Source organism: Lepidochelys olivacea, assembly GCF_965140295.1.
Source record: "Lepidochelys olivacea isolate rLepOli2 genome assembly, chromosome: 14".
Classification (NCBI taxonomy): domain Eukaryota; kingdom Metazoa; phylum Chordata; order Testudines; family Cheloniidae; genus Lepidochelys; species Lepidochelys olivacea.
In genome coordinates this window covers 46,267,331-46,285,531 of record NC_140424.1, presented here as the reverse complement: position 1 = coordinate 46,285,531, position 18,201 = coordinate 46,267,331, and the positions used below count along the sequence as shown (strand labels likewise).

Here is an 18,201-nt window from a genome sequence, read left to right as displayed (position 1 = left end):
CGATTGGCCGGCTCCTCCTGAGCCCCGACCAATCGGCGGCCTCCTCTTACCAACACCCCGCACGTGACCCAGCGGAGCTGTCGCTGTGGCCGCGCTTCTGCAAGGACGGAGGCTAGTACAAGGCACGCGCCAAACGGCCAACGGCAGCCTGGAGGCGGGGCTAGAAGAGAGGGAGGAGCAGGGTTTCGGGCCTTGGGCCGAGGCGGGAGAAGGGGCGTGGCAGGAGTCTGGGTGACAGGGGCAGTGGGGGCGGGGCAGGAGTCTGGGTGACAGGGTAGTTGAGGGGAGGGACAGGAGTAGGGGTGACGGGCAGTGGGGGAGGGATGGCAGTCGGGGCAGGAGTAGGGGTGATGTGCAACGGGGGAGGGGCAGGACTAGTGATGACAGGGTGGGGGGAGAAGGGGAGGGGCATGAGTAGGTGTGATGGGCAGTGCGGGAGGGGCAGGAGTAGAGGTGAAAGGAGTAGTTGAGGGGAGGGGTAGGAGTAGGGATGACAGGGTGGGAGGAGAAGGGGAGGGGCAGGAGTAGGGGGAGAGAGGTAGGAGCAGGAGTAGGGGGTGACAGGCAGTGGGGGAGGGGCAGGAGTAGGGATGACAAGGGTGAGAGGAGAAGGGGAGGGGCAGGAGTAGGGGTGACAGCGGCGGCAGTGGGAGAGGGGCAGGAGAAGGGCTGACAGGGTGGGAGGAGGAGCAGGAGTAGGGGAGACAGAGGCAGTGGGGGAGGGACAGCAGTCGGGGCAGGAGTAGGGGTGATGTGCAATGGGGGAGGGGCAGGACTAGTGATGACAGGGTGGGGGGAGAAGGGGAGGGGCAGGAGTAGGTGTGATGGGCAGTGCGGGAGGGGCAGGAGTAGAGGTGAAAGGAGTAGTTGAGGGGAGGGGTAGGAGTAGGGATGACAGGGTGGGAGGAGAAGGGGAGGGGCAGGAGTAGGGGGAGAGAGGTAGGAGCAGGAGTAGGGGGTGACAGGCAGTGGGGGAGGGGCAGGAGTAGGGATGACAAGGGTGAGAGGAGAAGGGGAGGGGCAGGAGTAGGGGTGACAGCGGCGGCAGTGGGAGAGGGGCAGGAGAAGGGCTGACAGGGTGGGAGGAGGAGCAGGAGTAGGGGAGACAGAGGCAGTGGGGGAGGGACAGCAGTCGGGGCAGGAGTAGGGGTGATGTGCAATGGGGGAGGGGCAGGACTAGTGATGACAGGGTGGGGGGAGAAGGGGAGGGGCAGGAGTAGGTGTGATGGGCAGTGCGGAAGGGGCAGGAGTAGAGGTGAAAGGAGTAGTTGAGGGGAGGGGCAGGAGTAGGGATGAGAGGGGCAATGGGGGAGGGGTAGGAGTAGGGATGACAGGGTGGGAGAAGAAGGGGAGGGGCAGGAGTAGGGGGAGAGAGGTAGGAGCAGGAGTAGGGGGTGACAGGCAGTGGGGGAGGGGCAGGAGTTGGGATGATAAGGGTGAGAGGAGAAGAGGAGGGGCAGGAGTAGGGCTGAAAGAGGCAGTTGAAGGGAGGGGAGGGGCAGGAGTAGGGCTGACAGGGTAGGGAGAGGGAGGAGCAAGGGGCATTGGAGAGTAATGTGGAGGGGGCAGAAGGGAAGAAGTAGAGGGTGGGGCAGGGGCTGGGGGGCAGGAGTGACAGAGGAGAGGGTGGATCCAGGAGGGAAGGGGCCTGGAGAAGGGAAAGAACTGCCCCCCAGCTGCCTAACAGCAGAGCGGGGCAGAGGGTGGCTTTAGGGGATGACAGGGCAGGGAAGAGGGTGCACAAAGTTATGGAGGGGGGCAGAATGGGATCATTGGAGGGGGCAGTGGGGCGGGAAGGAGACAGGAGTGACCCCAGCTCTGGTTGCAGGAGACATTGGGCCTTTCCCCTCGAGGGGGCGTCATTTCCGCTCTGGCCCAGGGTGGGGGCTGGCTGGCTCAGGGCGCTGGGAAAGGGTTCCAGGGCCTGGCCCCTCTAGGTGGAGCTGGACGTGATCCCACCTGGCTGGCGCAAGGAATGGGATCGTAAGAGGTGGAGGATTCCCCCACCATAGCTGTCTGGTGCTGTGCTCCACTGTCAGTGCAGATCCGGGGAAGGGGGGTCCTGAGGGGGGTGCCGAGGGCCTGCTCTGCAGGCAGCGCCAGGAGGGGGGCGTTAGGGGGGTCCTCTCCCCCGGCGTCTCTCCGCATCCCCCCTCGTTCCTCCCCGCTCTGGCGGCTGCTGCTGCTGCGTCACTGGGCTCAGCTCTAGGATGGAGCCGCAGAGGGGCCTGCTCTTTAGCCCCTGAGGGCCCGGGCAGCCTCCTCAGCCCTGAGACGCCCCCCCTCCCCAGACTGGGGAGGGGAGAGAGCCGGCCCCCACCCCCACAGGAGACTCGGAGACCTGGTAAGGGCAGGAGAGGCTGAGGGAGAGGGAGCACCCCTCCCCCATGCAGGGCAGAGAGATGGGCTGCCCAGCTACAGAGAGCCCCTCCATCCTCCCTAAAGGAGACATCCCCAAATGAGACTTCCTTCGTGCCACATCTGAGAGCTCCCACAACTGAGATGCCCTCAGTCTGAGCGGGACCAGATCCCAGACCCACCCCAGAGGGCCCTCCTGAATCTGAGACACCTCCAGATTGCAGACTCACCTCAGAGAAGGCCCCCTAATCTGAGACACTCCAGAGAGGGGCCCTGAATCCAGGACACCCCCAGATCCCAGGTCCCCCTGAATCAGAGACTGCCCCAGAACCATCCCTGAGCGGGCCCCCAGATGCCCCCATATCTGAGTCTCCCCAAATCTAAGCCCCCCACTGAGACCCCCCATCCAAGATTTTTGACCTCTCAGAGAGGGTCTCCTGAATCCAAGATATCCCAAGGTCACAGAATCCCCCCAGAGAGGCCCCCCAAATCTGGAACACCCCAAATTTCAGATCCTCCTGAGAGACTCCTCCCAAATCCAAGACACCCTCAGATCCCAGACCCCCAAGACAGTGATCCCTGAACCTGGGACACCCCCAGACTCCCCAAAGAGGCCCCCCAAATTGAAGACACCCCCAGCTCCCGGACATCGCCAGAGAGGGTCTCCTGAATCTGGGACACTCTCAGATTCTAGATCCCCCAGAGTGGATACCCCAAATCCAAGACACCCATGGATCCCAGACCCCCTGAAAGTGGCCCCCCACCTCCAAGATATTCCTGGATCCCAGACACTTCAGTGTGGACCCCCTGAATTTAAGACCCCTAAGACCGGGCTCCTCAGAGCTGAGAAACTGTCAGATCCCAGAGCAGGTCCCCTAAATCTGACACATCCCCAGATCCCAGACCCTCCCAGAGAGGACAGCCCAGGATCCCAGACACCATAGTGTTGGGTCCACCAGATCTGAGACACCACAGAGAGGGCCCCCTGAATTTGGGACACCCCAGATCAGGTCCCTTAGGTCTGAGATACCCCTAGAGAATCCCTCCCTAGTTCTGATCTCCCTCCAAGAAATGACCCCTGGTTCTGAGACACTCCTCAATCTGGGAGACCCCCTAATAAATGGTACCCCAAGTCCAAGGCTAGCTCCCCAGATCTATGACCCTCCTCTCACACAGAATATGCCCCCTTGCTATGTAAAGGAACCCCACAGGAGTGAATGCAGTTGCTGGGAATGAAGAATCCTGGGTTCTGGCCTGAGCTCTGGCAGGTGACTGACCCTCTCCCCTCACATGGCAGATTGGTCACAATGTGATGGCGAGCGAGCTACCTGCTCAGACTTCCCGGGTGACACGCACGAGCTCCCGCCTGACCTCCGGCCCCTGGAAACGTCCGGCTGCCCCGGCCCCTGCTGTGGCTCCCAGCCGGCCCCGCTTCTGGGAGGGGCAAGATGTGCTGGCCCGCTGGACCGATGGCCTGCTCTATCTGGGTACCATCAAGAAGGTGAGTGAAGCCCTCACACACACAGCAGGGCCCCTCCACTGACTGTCCTTGCACTCACTCACCCCTCTCTCCTCTGGCAGGTGGATGCTTCACGGCAGGTTTGCCTGGTGCAATTTGAGGACAATTCCCAGTTCCTGGTGCTCTGGAAGGACATTAACCCTGGTGAGCACTGGAGTCCTGATGTAGTCTCACTCTCAGCCCGCAGCCCCAGCTCCGCCGCCACACCACTCACTCCAAGCTCACAGTCCCATGGCTCCCACCCCGCACAGCTCTGCCAGTGCCCCATAGTCTTGACCCACAGCCTTCTCAGGTCTGCTGATGCCCCTTATTCCCAACCCACTGCCCCTCCCCTTACTACCCCAGCCCTGGGCTCCCTCCACACACAGCTCCTCAATCCTGATTCACAGCCTCCTTCTGTCCTAGGCCTGGGCTTCCCACCCACAGTTTTGCCAGCGCCCCTCACTCACAGCCCAACAGACCCTGCTATCCCAGCCCTATGCTCTCTCCATATGCACAGCTCTGTTGGTGCCCCTCAGTCCTGACCTGCAGCCCCCTGCTATCCCAGACTTGGGTTGCCCCCAGCAAGGCATTAATTGAGCCGGTTCCATTCTCTCCCACAGCCGCTGTGCCCGGTGAGGAGCAGATCTGCTGCGTGTGTTACTCGGAGTCCGTGAGCCCAGAGAACCAGTTGGTTCGGTGTGAGAAATGTGGGCACAGTAAGTGGTGCTCCTCTCCTCTGCCATCCTCTGGCCATCTTGGGACCCCCTTTCTCCTCTCTCACCAGCTCTCTCCCCTTGCAGCCTATCACCAGGAGTGCCATCTGCCCAGAGTGCTGGATGCGAGCAGCGATGGGGCTGGGGTTCTTGGTGCATGGATGTGCCGGCAGTGTGTCTTCGCTGTGGCCACCAAGGTGAGCATGGGGCTGGCAGCTGTGGGAGGCCAGACATCATCCCCTCATGTCCTCAGTGATGCCTTTGATAAAAAGGGGGTGGGGTGTCCTGATTCCCATTATCCCCCACACAGCAAGTGTTCCCCCCCCCCCAGCTCCCGCTCCCCCCCCAACAGGTTAGTCTCTCTGACTCCCGTCCCCTCATGAGTCCCCTTCCCCCCAACAGGTGCATCCCTCTGATTCAAGCCCCCCATTTCTGTCCTCCTGTGGATGGATCTGTTTGATTTGTGTCCAGCCTGTCTCACGCCCTCTCTCTGTTCTCTTGTTGGCAGAGAGGTGGTGCGCTCAAGAAAGGCCCCTATGCAAAGGCCATGTTGAGCATGAAGCTGGTGCTGCCCTATCAGCTCAAGACTCTGGAGTGGGATCCTGCACACCTGACCAATCGGCAGCAGTGTTACTGCTACTGTGGAGGCCCTGGAGAGTAAGTTCCCCTTCTGGGCCTGCAGATTCCTGAGGTCAGCACTTGCCCTTGCATCTGCTTCTTTGTGGCAAAGAGCAGGAATCAGGAATGTTCCTGCTCCGGCCAAAGTGGGTGTCTTGAGCAGCAGGATTTCAGATCTAGATTGCAACTAGGCCCCTCGATTTGGATCCTGATAGAGTAGGTAACATCTACCCCACCATTTCTGCCCCAAAGGATTTTCTAATGTTAGAGATAAATTAGCAAGAGCCCTATCTAGCTCCAGCAAAACCATTTGGATTTGGATTTCTAGAACTAGTTTTGGACTGGAAGGAGGTTCTGGAGTTGGAAGAGATTTCTAAAGCAGGCTTCACAAAGGGAGGTCAATTTCAAGAGCAGGTGTTGAAACCAGAGATTTCTAGAGCAAGCTCAGAACAGGGAGCGTGATTTCTCAAAGTGGTCTTGTGGTTGAAGGAGGTCTCCATAGCAAAGTCCATGGTGGGGTGGGGGTTCTATAATAGCTAAATATGGGAGGAACTTTTTTCTATGACCAGTTCTTGTTTGGGAGGATGGTTCTGAAGTGAGCTCTGAACTGGTGGGTTTCTAGATTGAGTTCTGAAGTTAGATACAGTTTCTAGAAAAGGGTCTGGAGTGCTTTCTGGAATTGGATTGTTTTGGCATGGGAGTAACGCAGTGTTTGTAAAGTCAGGTCAGGTTTTCAGAGGTCCCTAAAGTAGCTTTTGTTGGGGTAGGCTCTTTTCTAGAGCCAGGCTGGGTGTTTCTAGAGCAGGATGGTCCTTGTAAAACAAATTTCCCAAACAGCTTCCAGCATGAGATTTTTCCAGTACAAGTTCCAGATTGAGTGGCTGTAGACTGGGATGAGGTTGCTGTAGTGAGTTGTGTGCTGGAGGGGGCAGGTTTCTACAGCAGCTTCCACCAAGGGAGAGAGATTTTTCTAGGCTGGATGGGATGGGGTTTCTGGACTAGAAGGTAGGTTTCTGGAGCTGCTCATGGGGTGGAGAGGAGGGCATTTCTAGAGCTGGGTGGTGCCTGGAGTGGGTCAGCAAATGCCCCAGGTGAACTCCTTTCTCTCTCCAGTTGGGAGTGTACTGGGCCCCTGACAGGCTGCCCCTCTCACTCATGTGCTCACTCAGCCTCCCTCTCCCCCCTAGGTGGAACCTGAAGATGTTGCAGTGCTGCAGCTGCGCCCAATGGTTCCATGAGGCATGTACCCAGTGTCTCAGCAAGCCACTGCTTTATGGAGACAGGTGAGGGGGCATGGAGGGACTCAAGGTGGAGGGCTGAAATCCACCCTGCCCCTTGTGGAGACAGGTTACGGGGCATGCGGTGACTGGGGAGGAAAGTAAAATCCACGCCACTACCCTGTGGACATAGGTGAGGGGACAAGAGGGTGGGGTGGGGAGCTGAGATCCTCTCATTCCCCTATGCAGAAAGGTGAGGGCACATGTGGGGAGAGGTCCCTGAGATCCAGGATTAATTCCTCCCTCACACACCTTGGGTCTCTTCCAGATTTTATGTCTTCGAGTGCTGTGTCTGCACTGGGGGTCCTGAGAGCGTACGGAGACTTCCCCTGAGATGGTGAGTCTGGTAGCCCTTCCGCACCTCCAGTACATGTCCCCACCATGCCAGCACTGACCCTCTCCCCTCTCCCTATAGGGTGGACGTGGCCCATCTCATTCTCTATCACCTTAGCATCTGCTGCAAAAAGAAATACTTTGACTTTGAGCGGGAGATTCTGCCGTTTGCCAGCGAGAACTGGGACAACCTGCTGCTGGGAGAGGTGGGCTGGGTGTGGGAAGGGGCTGCAGGGAAAGTGGACTGTGAGGCGTGCTGGGAGAGGAAACAGGGCTAGGAGGAGCAGGGGGAAGTAGTAGGGAATGGGGCTGCAGGAAGGGGGAGCAGGGGGAAGGGGACAGGGCTGGGGGAGAGAGGTGAGCAAGGAGTGGGAGTGAAGTGAGAGAAAGGGAGGTTGGGGACCTGGGTGAGAGGTACCCAGGGAGAGAGTGGAATGGAGTGGGAGGGACTCTAAGGGCTGTCTGGGAGCTGGCTGGGCAGATATGCTGTGGGGGCAGATGGAGAAGTCCAGAGGCAATATAGGGTTCTCTGGTCATGGCCCTCACTAATCCTCATCCATTCTCATTGGTCCTTGCAGCTCTCGGATACACCCAAGAGGGACCGGTACAGCCAATTGCTGAGTGCCCTGAGCAGCCACAAAGACAGGTGGGAGGAGCTTTTGTAACACTCTGCTCTGCCTGTGTGGCCCCTCCTTCCACACGCCTGCCATACTCCGCCACTCCCTCCTGCTCACCTGGAACTACACTGGCCCTCACACTTGCTGCCATGTCCTCACACCCACGCTGAATCGCACTGCCATGTCCTGGCATCCACCTGGACCCACAGCAGCCCTTGCATGTGCTGCCACTCCCTCGCACCCTCACTGAATCGCACGCCTCCTCGCACGCTCCACCGTGCTGGCCCTCACATTCTCTGCCATGCCCCTGCACCCACGCAGAATCACACTGCCCCCTTGCACGCTGCACCATGCTGGCCCTTACATGCTCTGCCACTCCCTCCCACTCACCTGGAACCATGCCAGCTCTCGCATGTGCTGCTACTCCCTCGCACTCTCACTGAATTGCGCCGCCCCCTCACACCCAGTGGTGAGCTGGAGCCAGTTCACACCAGTTCGCTAGAACCGGTTGTTAAATTTAGAAGCCCTTTTACAACTGGTTGTCCTGCAAGGGACAACTGGTTCTAAAAGGGCTTCTAAATTTAACAACCGGCCAAAAGTGGCATCTTAGGCGCTGACTCCATGGGTGCTCCGGGGCTGGAGCACCCACAGGGAAAATTTGATGGGTGCAGAGCACCCACCAGCAGCTCCCCACCCCGCGCCTGGCCCCAGCTCACTTCCGCACCGCCTCCGCCGCCTCCTCCCCTGAACGGGCTGCCCCGCCCTGCTTCTCCCCCCTCCCCGGCTTCCCGCGAATCAGCTGTTCGCGCAGGAAGCCTGGGAGGGCTGAGAAACAGGTAGCGGTTTCGCACTCAGGCCCAGGGAGGCGGAGCGGAGATGAGCTGGGGCTGGGTGGCGCGAGGAGGGCCGCCCACACCGCAGCAGGTAACCCAGAGGGGGGGCACGCAGGGGAACTGCTCCCCGCCCCAGCTCACCTCTACCTCCCTGGGCCTGAGCGCAAAGCCGCCGCCTGCTTCTCAGCCCTCCCAGGCTTCCCGCACGAACAGCTGATTCGCGGGAAGCTGGGGGAGGGGGTGGAGAAGCAGAGCGGGGCAGCACGTTCAGGGGAGGAGGCGGAGCGGAGGTGAGCTGGGGCCGGGCGCGGTGCTGCCAGTGGGTGCTCTGCACCCACCAAATTTTCCCCGTGGGTGCTCCAGCCCGGAGCACCCATGGAGTTGGCACCTAAGGCACCACTTTGGATGTGATCAGTTGGGGGAGCAGCTGCTCTCCCTGCTCCCCACCTAGTTACGCTCCCCTGCCCCTAGAAGCCAGAGAGACCTGCTGGACGCTTCCTGGGAGCTGCCCCAGGTAAGCACTGCTGGGACTCCCCACCTTGCCCCCCGGCACGTCCCCCTGGCTCTTAGGGGCGGGGTGAGCACCCACTACGGTGATCCACGAGACCCTCCTGCCCAGTTCTGGGGGCAGTCAGGGGAGGAGGGTGGATGGGGCAGGGGCCTGGAGGGTGGGGGTGGGCATGGGCCACAACCCCCTCATGGGGTGAGGAGGGAACCGGTTAAGATTTTGGCAGCTCATCACTGCTCGCACCCACACTGACCCTCACATGTTCCACCATGTCCTCACACCCACTCCCACTTGCACCAGCCCCTGCACTCTTCCACCTACCTGGAACCATACTAGCCGAAGCACACTCTGCCACGCCCTCGCACACACCTGAAACTGCACCAGCCTTCACATGCTCTCACAGCACACCCGCTCAGTCATGAAGGCTCTTGCACACCTCTGCATTGCTGCTCCTGATGCTCTTGCCTGGGGGCTGGAAGTTCGAATGGGAGCTGTTTGCCCTGCAGATCTGAGTCTGGTCTCTCTTCTTCTTCTCCAGGTTTATTTCAGGGAAGGAGATCAAGAAGCGGAAGGGTCTCTTTGGGCTCCACATACGAGTGCCACCTCCTGCACCTCAGTGCCCTGGGGGCCATGGTGGCTCCACGGCTCAGCAGCCCCAGGGGCAGCCCTCACTTACTGACAGCAGGTAAGCAGCCTCAGCTGCCCCAACTCCTCCTGCCCTACACATTCAGCCACCACCCCAGGGCTCCAGCATAGGGTTAGGGTGAGAAGGGCATGGTGGGTGTGAGTGCAGGGATACCACTGAGGTGATGTGACTGAGGGAGAGGGACTGAGGGAGAGAGCATTGGGAGCTCCCGCCCCACATTTTCCCCTGGGGAAGTTCTGTGGGGCCCAGGTTAGGTCCATAGTAGCAGATAGAGTGTTGTCAGGAGGGGTCACAGGGCCTGGGCAAGTCTCTCTACCCTGCCTCCCCGTTCCCATCAGGGGTCACTGACCCAGCCCCCTTGGGCTCCCAGTGGAGCAGGCGCGGCCCCCTGCGTGCTGTGCAGATAAGGAGGGTCTCTTACAGCTTCCTTTCAGGGCAGGGCAGCAGTGGGGCAGGGCACCGGAGGCCACGGAGGCGCAAGGTCCCCCCGGAACCCACAGACTCCATGGAGCTGAGGAGCAGCAGGGAGAAGTGGCAGCTGGACAGAGCCCTCACCCAGGTACAGCACAGCCTCCCGCATTGCTCTAGGAGCTGCCCCTGCCCTGGGCTTTGGGGACCTTCCCAGGGCACCCCACTGATTATCTTTCCCTGCAGGAGGTGGTGGAGACCCCAGTCAGTGCTAGCCAGACATACTGTGGCTACAGCGGCACCTCCAGCACCTACAACTTCCGCCGCACTGACGCCCGCTGCCTGGAGAGGTGAGGAGGGACCAGCAGGGTGGGGGTGCCACCTTGCCCAACCCTGCATTCACCCCATTTCTCGCTCTTTCTTGCCCACAGTGCTCCCATCAGGATGTTTGCCTCCTTCCACCCATCCGCCAACACTGCCCGGACCCTGAGGTGAGGGGAGGCAGGGGCAGCTCCCAGGGCATTACCCTCTCCGGAGCCTGTTTGCAGTGGGATGTGCTTTCGGGAGAGCAGTCCCTATCTCCTAGAGGCGGCTCAGAGGCCAGTTTCTAAGGCAGGCTCCCAAGGGATGATATCTATTCTAGAGCAAGGAATGGGAGATTCTAGAATGAGGACTGAGTCCTCCACGGCGCAGACTGGGTTGTAAAGGGGGTCTAAAACTGGTTCGGGCCAGGATGGCCTCACTGGATGGGGGAAGCTCCACCCAGGTTAGGACTTTGCAGGTACTTTCTGGAGCAGGCCCTGGGCTGGGACTGGGGAGAAGCACTTCACGGTGCAGGCTTCTCTGATCCACCTTGTTTTATAACAGGAGCACCACTGCCAGCCCGGACCCCCGCGAAGCACCTGCCCCAGAGAGCGAGAGCCCTGAGCATCCCCCTGCCCACACTCCGCTGCCCCATGCAAACTACCCAGCCCCCAGCACCAAGCACCAGCCAGAGCCCCTCGCCTCCCCCTCCTCCAACACTCTGTGCCCAGGCCCTGCCCCCACCAGCAGCAGCTACTTTGGAGCCATGGGGCGCCTGGCCCGTGGGGAGGCTGTCCGCATCCTGGCCCGCAGGGTCACCCTCGATGGCACTGTCCAGTACCTGGTGGAATGGGGTGGAGGGGGCATGTTCTGAGGGGGAAGGGAAGTGCCAGAGAGATACCCCCTCTACTGGGGCTGCAGAGAGTTGTCCTTCCTTTCCCCTCCTCCCCCCCCCCCCCCCCACACTCTGAGCAGAGTGCAACTCCCAGGAGCCCCCAGGACAGAGTGCAGGGTCAGGCCTCTCCCCTGGGAAGGGGATGGATTTGTCCCTCTTTGACAGCAGTGTGGGGTTGCACTGTAATGAGGGGCTCTCACCCTCAGCTTGGATATAAGGCATGAACTGCCTAGTCCTGCTCAAAGAAGGGCCCTAGGGTGGATGGGGGGGCATTCCTCCCCCCCAACAGGCAAATGCTTCATTGTATTCAAAGGGTTTATTTTCTTGTTGCTTTTTTATTATTCTGTAAAAATTCTATTTAATGAAGTGCAATGTGGGGAGGGCAGAGCTTGGGGCACCCTGCCACAATTGGGCTGGCCAAGGCAGAATGCGGGCACAGGAATGGGAGGTGGCAGCTCCCCAAGGCCTGGGAAGAGAAAGGTGCCCCCCAGCACAGTCATCCATCCTGCTTGTAACCTGCTGTACAGATGGCGTATGTTCCCCTCCCCACAGGCCAGCTGTACCCTCTCCCCCATCCCTGTGTGCTGATGCTGTTGTCACCACTGCCATTCTGACTGTACAAACTGACACCTGCAATAAAGAGCTTGCTGCAGCCAGACTCAGCCTCGTCATTGGAGGGAGGGCACCACAGGCTGCTGTATCGCAGAAAGGGCTAGAACCCAGGAGGCAAGCCTCCACCACTACAACTCCACGCTCCCCCCTCAGAGCCAGAAAGGGAACCCAGGAGTCCTGGCTCTAAGGCGCCATCTCACTCCCCAAGTAGACCAGGGCTGTGTGTTGTGAATGAGGAGCCAACCCTGCTGCTTGGTGCGTTGGAGGCAGTTTATTGGCTGCAGGTCCCCCCCACACACACAAAAAAATCCATGGAGTGAGTCCTGTTCTTATGGTGTCTCAGGACAGGGTGACTGAGGCAGGGAAGGGGCAGATGGTTCCCTGCTGTGGGGTAGGGGGGGTATCACTCTGGTACAGTCTCCCCAACCCACTGCAGGTATGGCGGGTTTCCCTGCTGGATGGGCAGCGCAATCACCTCTGCTACTTCGTATGGGTGCACCGACCTATAGGGAGATGGTGGGGAAGTCAGAGGCAAGGATTCCCCAGCAACTCCCCCTGGGGACTCACCACTCTGCCACCCACCCCCCTGGAGACTCATGTCCTCCCCCAGCAACCCTCCTGCACACCCCTTGGGCCTTCTCTCAAGAGACTCCACCCCCCGCCAGAAATTCCCTAGGCCCATCCCCACCAGCAGACTCCCACAAGGTGGAGAAGGAGACAGAAGAACAATGGACTGACCGGACAAAGTCGGTCAGCACTGGGATCCGGGAACTCCGGGTTTTGATCATCTGGGGAAGAGACAGATAGTGAAAGGTTGGGAGTTTCCATTGACTACTCCCCCCAAACGTGCAGGGCAGAGCCCAGGGTTCTAGAGCCTCCCCACTGCCTACACAGGCAGGGGATTTATGCCCCTCCCCACATGGGCCCTCACCAGCAACACCTCCCTGTCCTCTTCGATCTTCCCCTTCCACTCGTATCTGAAAGAAACCAACAGGGGGAGCTGGTGAGAGGGAGACACCAAGAAAGCCTGCCCCAGTCAGGGTGGCCAGGCTGCTCCCCCAACTCCTCCCATCCCAGTTCCAGGCCCAATGCAGTGACCATAGAGCCTGGGGACTTGGCTGCTGCACTCACATGGATGTGATCTGAGGCATGATGTTGACACAGGCAGCCAGGTGCTTCTCTACTATCGCCCTGCTCAGAACAAAAATACACATCAGTGTCCTCCATGCTCAAAAGTCAAACCACCCCTTCCCCTCGTTGGGACGGAACCCAGGAGTCCTGGCTCCCAGCCCCCTGCTCTAACCTACTAGCCCCACTTCCCTCCCAGAGCCAGGGATAAAACCCAGGAGCCCTGACTCCCAGCCTAGCTACTCTAATCTACTAGCGCCCACTCCCTTCCCAGCTCCACCTTGCAATCTCCTTGCCCACTTTCTCATTGGGGCAGGTGACGAAGGCAGCTGACAGGCTCCCGGGGGTATAGGCTTCAGCTGCCATGGAGAAGAGACGCTGATACACGGTTCGAAGCAGTGGGACCATCAACAGGGACAGCAACAGCACCTGTGGCCAAGAAACAGAGTAAGGGCCAGACCCGGGGGGCTGCAGGGACTGGGGTGAGGGTCTCGCTGGGGACACCCTCCCCTCGCACTCAGCACTGGCCCCAAGTTAGCACTAGGAGGCGCACTATACTGCACAAGTGTAAAAAGCCGCTGAACCCCCCCCCCCGAGGCGGCTGCATCTCAGCGCCGGGCGAGGCGCAGCCCCACAGGTGGTCGGCAGGGGTCCGGCTTTTACTCACGCAGCAGGCAGCTTTCATCGGCGCGCGTCGCTGCCACCGTCCCTGCAGGACTCAGCTCAGGGGACTGGGACCAGCCCTGCAAGGGCAAACAGCCAATTGAGACGGCTCCCCTGGGGCCAGCTCTGCCTGCGAGGGGAGAACAGCCCCTACAGCAGCCGGTGCGCTGAGTCCCTAAGGCAGCAGGGCGCTCCCCTGGTACGAACACACGCCACAACTCCTACCTGCCCGCAGCTGCAATCTGCGCGGAAGCCACCCGCCCGTCCCCCTTCACGTGACCCAGGACAGCAGCATGCTGCTTCCTAAACCCCGCCCCCTAGAGTCACCAGACTGTGTCCCGCCCCCCTCACCATGTGCCTCCCGCCTCCTGTATCATCAGGGCGGACCTGACCCGGGCGGCGCCCTTCAGTCCCGACTGCAGCCCCCTGTTGTCCCAGCCCTGGGATCACCGCCTTAGCTTTCCCAGTGCCCCTCAATCCTGACTGCAGCCCACTGCTACGCAGCCCTGGGCACCCTCCCGCTACACAGCTCTGCCAGTGACCCTCACTCCTGACATGCAGCCCTCTCTCACTAATCCCTAATCAAATAGCTTTGCCTCTCAGTTCCAGGGACTGGATGCTTAAGCAAGCAGGGAACTCCCAGCTGGGCCATTGCCAAGTGGAGAGAGCACAGTGACCCAGGCCCAGCTGCTGCTCCACTTGTCCTGCATCCAAGCCCATTCTACTCTATCCATCCCACTAGATCCCACTCCACTGCTCAAACTGGGACAGAACCCAGGATCCTGACCCCAGCCCCTCACTATAATGCTACTGCCCCAGATACCACATCCCACAACCCTGGGGAGTCCTGATCCCTCACACCACATCTAGCTCCACCATCCCCTCAGCATGCCAGAGACACACCCTGCCAGTGCCCCAGCTTCCCAAGATGATGTTTTGGGGAGGACTTGTGGCTGGGTACGCTCATCCCCACAGCATTTCCTTATGGGGCACCAGGCCACATCCCGCAGGTTTGGGGTTAACAGTGCCCAAGGTCTGCCCCTCCCCAGAGACTGCTTAGAGCCGGGATGGGAAAGTGAACCCCCAGTGCCCAGGCATGGCCTGCCCCCAGCATCAGGGTGAGGGGCCAGAATGAGCTGCTGCAGGGGGATAGGTCTAGGGCTCATTAGCAACACACCCATCCAACCACAGACACTCGTAGTACACAACACAACCATAGTGTCCCCTAAATCACCAAAGGACACATCCAAACAGGGGCTGAGGAGAGGGTGGAAAGGGGGTACAATTATACCAGGGCCTGAGCTCAGGACCCACCCCCCCAAAAAAAATCTGTAACTGGGGTGTTATGTAGTGGGAATTCTCCCTTTTGTTGTATGTAAGCCTATGTGAGTCTTACTGTTTTGCATTAATGCTGTGTGTGCCTCAATTTCCCTGTGTATTACACCAATGTCTAGATGACAGGTTTCAGAGTAACAGCCGTGTTAGTCTGTATTCGCAAAAAGAAAAGGAGTACTTGTGGCACCTTAGAGACTAACCAATTTATTTGAGCATAAGCTTTCGTGAGCTGTTCGAAAGCTTATGCTCAAATAAATTGGTTAGTCTCTAAGGTGCCACAATGTCTAGATGGTGGCAATAAGTGTGTGTGACTTTTGTGGGGCTTGCTCCAGCTGCCTGCATGGATGCTATGACCACCCCTTTGTAACCTGAGACCCAGGAGGGGGATGCGACCAGGACTCTTGGCCCAGGAAGCAAAGGCAGGGCAGGGGCCAGGCAGCTGGAAGTGAGTCAGTCTTGGCTGGCTTGGGGCGCAGCGGGAGGACCAGAACCCTGGCTCTGGGCTCCCCTCCCCCCAAGATGGACTTGGCTGAAAGTCACTGTTTTCTCTGCTAACGAGTTCTGTTCTACACTATGTTCCTGTCGCCTAATAAACCTTCTGTTTTACCGGCTGGCTGAGAGTCACTGCTGACTGTGGAGTTGGGGTGCAGGGCCCTCTGGCTTCCACCCGGGCGGACTCACTGCGGGAAGCACACGATGTGGAAGGGGATGCTGAATGCTCTGAGGTCAGACCCAGGAAGGTCAAAGCTGTGTAAGCTTCTTTCCCTTGGAGAGAGTATGCTCAGAGAAAACAATGAGGAGTCCTTGCAGCACCTTAGAGACTAACAAATTTATTTGGGCATAAGCTTTCATGGGCTAAACCCCACATCATCAGATGCAAGGAGTGAAAAATACAGTAAGCAGTATAAATATTACAGCACATGAAAAGATGAGAGTTGCCTTACCAAGTGCGGGTGGGGGGGGGGGGGAGTCAGTGCTAACGAGGCCAATTCAATTAAGGTGGAAATGGCCTATTCTCAACAGTTGACAAGAAGGGGTGAATATCAAGGGAAGAAAATTACTTTTGTAGTGCTAATGAGGCCAATGCAATCAAGGTGGACATCACCTATTTCCAACAGTTGACAAGAAGGTGTGAGTATAAGCAGAGGGAAAATTACTTTTTGTAGTGACCCATCCACTTCCAGTCTTTATTCAGGCCTAATTTGATGGTGTCCAGTTTGCAAATTAATTCCAGTTCTGCAGTTTCTCATTGGACTCTGTTTTTGAAGTTTTTTTGTTGAAGAATTGCCACTTTTAAGTCTTCTCCTACTGGTTTTTGAATGTTACAATTCTTGATGTCTGATTTGTGTCCATTTATTTTTTTGTGTAGAGACTGTCCGGTTTGGCCAATGTACATGGCAGAGGGGCATTGCTGGCACATGATGGCATTTATCACATTGGTAGATCATAGAATCATAGAATATCAGGGTTGGAAGGGACCCCAGAAGGTCATCTAGTCCAACCCCCTGCTCAAAGCAGGACCAATTCCCAGTTAAATCATCCCAGCCAGGGCTTTGTCAAGCCTGACCTTAAAAACCTCTAAGGAAGGAGATTCTACCACCTCCCTAGGTAATGCATTCCAGTGTTACCTAGGGAGTGCAGGTGAATGAGCCCCTGTGGCTGACATGGTTAGGTCCTATGATGGTGTCCCTTGAATAGATATGCAGACAGAGTTGGCAATGGGGTTTGTTGCAGGGATTGGTTCCTGGGTTAGTGTTTTTGTTGTATGGTGTGTAGTTGCTGGTGAGTATTTGCTTCAGGTGGGGGGCTGTCTGTAAGTGAGGACTGGCCTGTCTCCCAAGGTCTGTGAGAGTGAGGGATTGCTAATAAGCGATGGTCACATAAACACCACCCCAAACCGGAAACCTACTGACTGCTATACTTACCTACATGCCTCCAGCTTTCATCCAGACCACATCACACGATCCATTGTCTACAGCCAAGCTCTTAAGATACAACCGCATTTGCTCCATTCGCTCAGACAGAGACAAACACCTACAAGATCTCTATCAAGGGTTCTTAAAACTACAATACCCACCTGGTGAAGTGAAGAAACAGACTGACAGAGCCAGAAGGGTATCCAGAAGTCACCTACTACAGGACAGGCCCAACAAAGAAAGTAACAGAACGCCACTAGCCATCACCTACAACTCCCAACTAAAACCTCTCCAGTGCATCATCAAGGATCTACATCATAGAATATCAGGGTTCGAAGGGACCTTAGGAGGTCATCTAGTCCAACCCCCTGCTCAAAGCAAGACCAATCCCCAATTTTTGCCCCAGATCCCTAAATGGCCCCAATTTTTGCCCCAGATGCCTAAATGGCCCCCTCAAGGATTGAACTCGGAACCCTAAAAAACAACACAACAAAACACACTCTATTCCCCTATCACACAACGCAATATACTCCCAATTAACTCAAACACACCAACGCAAAATATCTCCTAACACACCACCCCGACACACAATCCTGCCCAATGTATGCACATCCCTAAAACGCACCCACATGCCAAGCCAGTATTGGACACAGACAGTTCTGTGCACCCAGCAGACTCCTCCACAATAATCCACTGCACCTCGTGCACTCACAAACATGCACGCTTACCCTGCACGCACACCAGTGCAGCCACTCAGAGACCAGCATGTGCACACACACACACCCTCTCTCTCTCTGCAAGAGCCTGGAGCTGCCCTAGAAACACCCCCTTAGGGAGAGAGTTCTTCTCCTGACCCACTAATGGGGGGCTGTTACACAACCACACACTGAGGGGAGGCGTCACACCCCCTCAGCTCACAGGGGTGGGGAAGCTCAGCTACCCCACAGGGAGAAGCCAAGATGCACACTCACCTTTGCCCTACAAGAACATTTGCCCCTTTCACACTCACCCTGCATGCAAACTCATCCCAAATACACACTTGCTCTTTCTCTGCACACACTCACTCATCCTGCATGCTCCACACACACCATTTGTGCACTCACTTTTCATGCAAACTTGCACACAATCATTCTCAACCCACACACACTCCCACTAGTCCTGAGCGTGCTTGTCCAAGGGGGACATACCCTCCACACTTGCACTCATTCTGCATGCACACTTGCTCCACACACAGTCCCATTCACCACGTGCACACTTACTCTCTTCCACTGAGATCCTGCAGTCACACTCCCTCATGTACACTCCCACTCACCCTGCATGCACACTTGCCCAAGGCACACTAACCCATGTACACTCACACCCACCCTAATCACATTCACCCTGCACACACACTCAACCTCCTCCTGTATACACAGTTGCTCTCTGCACACGCACACTCACCCTGCATGCACAAGTCCCCTGCACGCTGATCCTCATCCTGCATTCACAAGTACTTGCTGCCACATTTGCCCTACTCTGGTGTCTCCATTAAAGGCAG

The 18,201-nt window shown here is 57.8% G+C and overlaps 2 protein-coding genes across 5 annotated transcripts; one reads left to right on the top strand and one right to left on the bottom strand.

The window, feature by feature from the left end:
• The first annotated feature begins 75 nt into the window (after window positions 1–75).
• Window positions 76–11,666, top strand: PHF1 (PHD finger protein 1). 3 transcript variants are annotated; one of them, XM_084647273.1, is made up of 15 exons: window positions 76–122; window positions 3,656–3,859; window positions 3,940–4,021; window positions 4,480–4,575; window positions 4,660–4,769; window positions 5,081–5,229; window positions 6,378–6,473; window positions 6,736–6,804; window positions 6,883–7,006; window positions 7,379–7,446; window positions 9,297–9,443; window positions 9,828–9,963; window positions 10,059–10,162; window positions 10,244–10,303; window positions 10,680–11,666. In XM_084647273.1, the coding sequence occupies exons 2-15, from the start codon at window positions 3,671–3,673 to the stop codon at window positions 10,987–10,989; spliced, it is 1,740 nt and encodes a 579-aa protein (XP_084503399.1). In that variant the 5' UTR covers window positions 76–122; window positions 3,656–3,670; the 3' UTR covers window positions 10,990–11,666. The 3 variants fall into 3 exon arrangements, with proteins under 3 accessions (XP_084503399.1, XP_084503400.1, XP_084503398.1); XM_084647274.1 differs by lacking the exon at window positions 76–122 and adding an exon at window positions 1,929–1,990; XM_084647272.1 differs by lacking the exon at window positions 76–122 and adding an exon at window positions 2,145–2,344.
• Window positions 11,667–11,874: 208 nt separating this feature from the next.
• On the bottom strand, window positions 11,875–13,698 carry CUTA (cutA divalent cation tolerance homolog). 2 transcript variants are annotated; one of them, XM_084647276.1, is made up of 7 exons: window positions 13,639–13,698; window positions 13,418–13,493; window positions 13,031–13,179; window positions 12,754–12,813; window positions 12,554–12,599; window positions 12,361–12,410; window positions 11,875–12,125 (listed from the first exon to the last, which is right to left on the bottom strand). In XM_084647276.1, the coding sequence occupies exons 2-7, from the start codon at window positions 13,433–13,435 to the stop codon at window positions 12,026–12,028; spliced, it is 423 nt and encodes a 140-aa protein (XP_084503402.1). In that variant the 5' UTR covers window positions 13,436–13,493; window positions 13,639–13,698; the 3' UTR covers window positions 11,875–12,025. The 2 variants fall into 2 exon arrangements, with proteins under 2 accessions (XP_084503402.1, XP_084503401.1); XM_084647275.1 differs by lacking the exon at window positions 13,639–13,698 and having other exon boundaries at window positions 13,418–13,632.
• Between the last annotated feature and the right edge of the window lie 4,503 nt (window positions 13,699–18,201).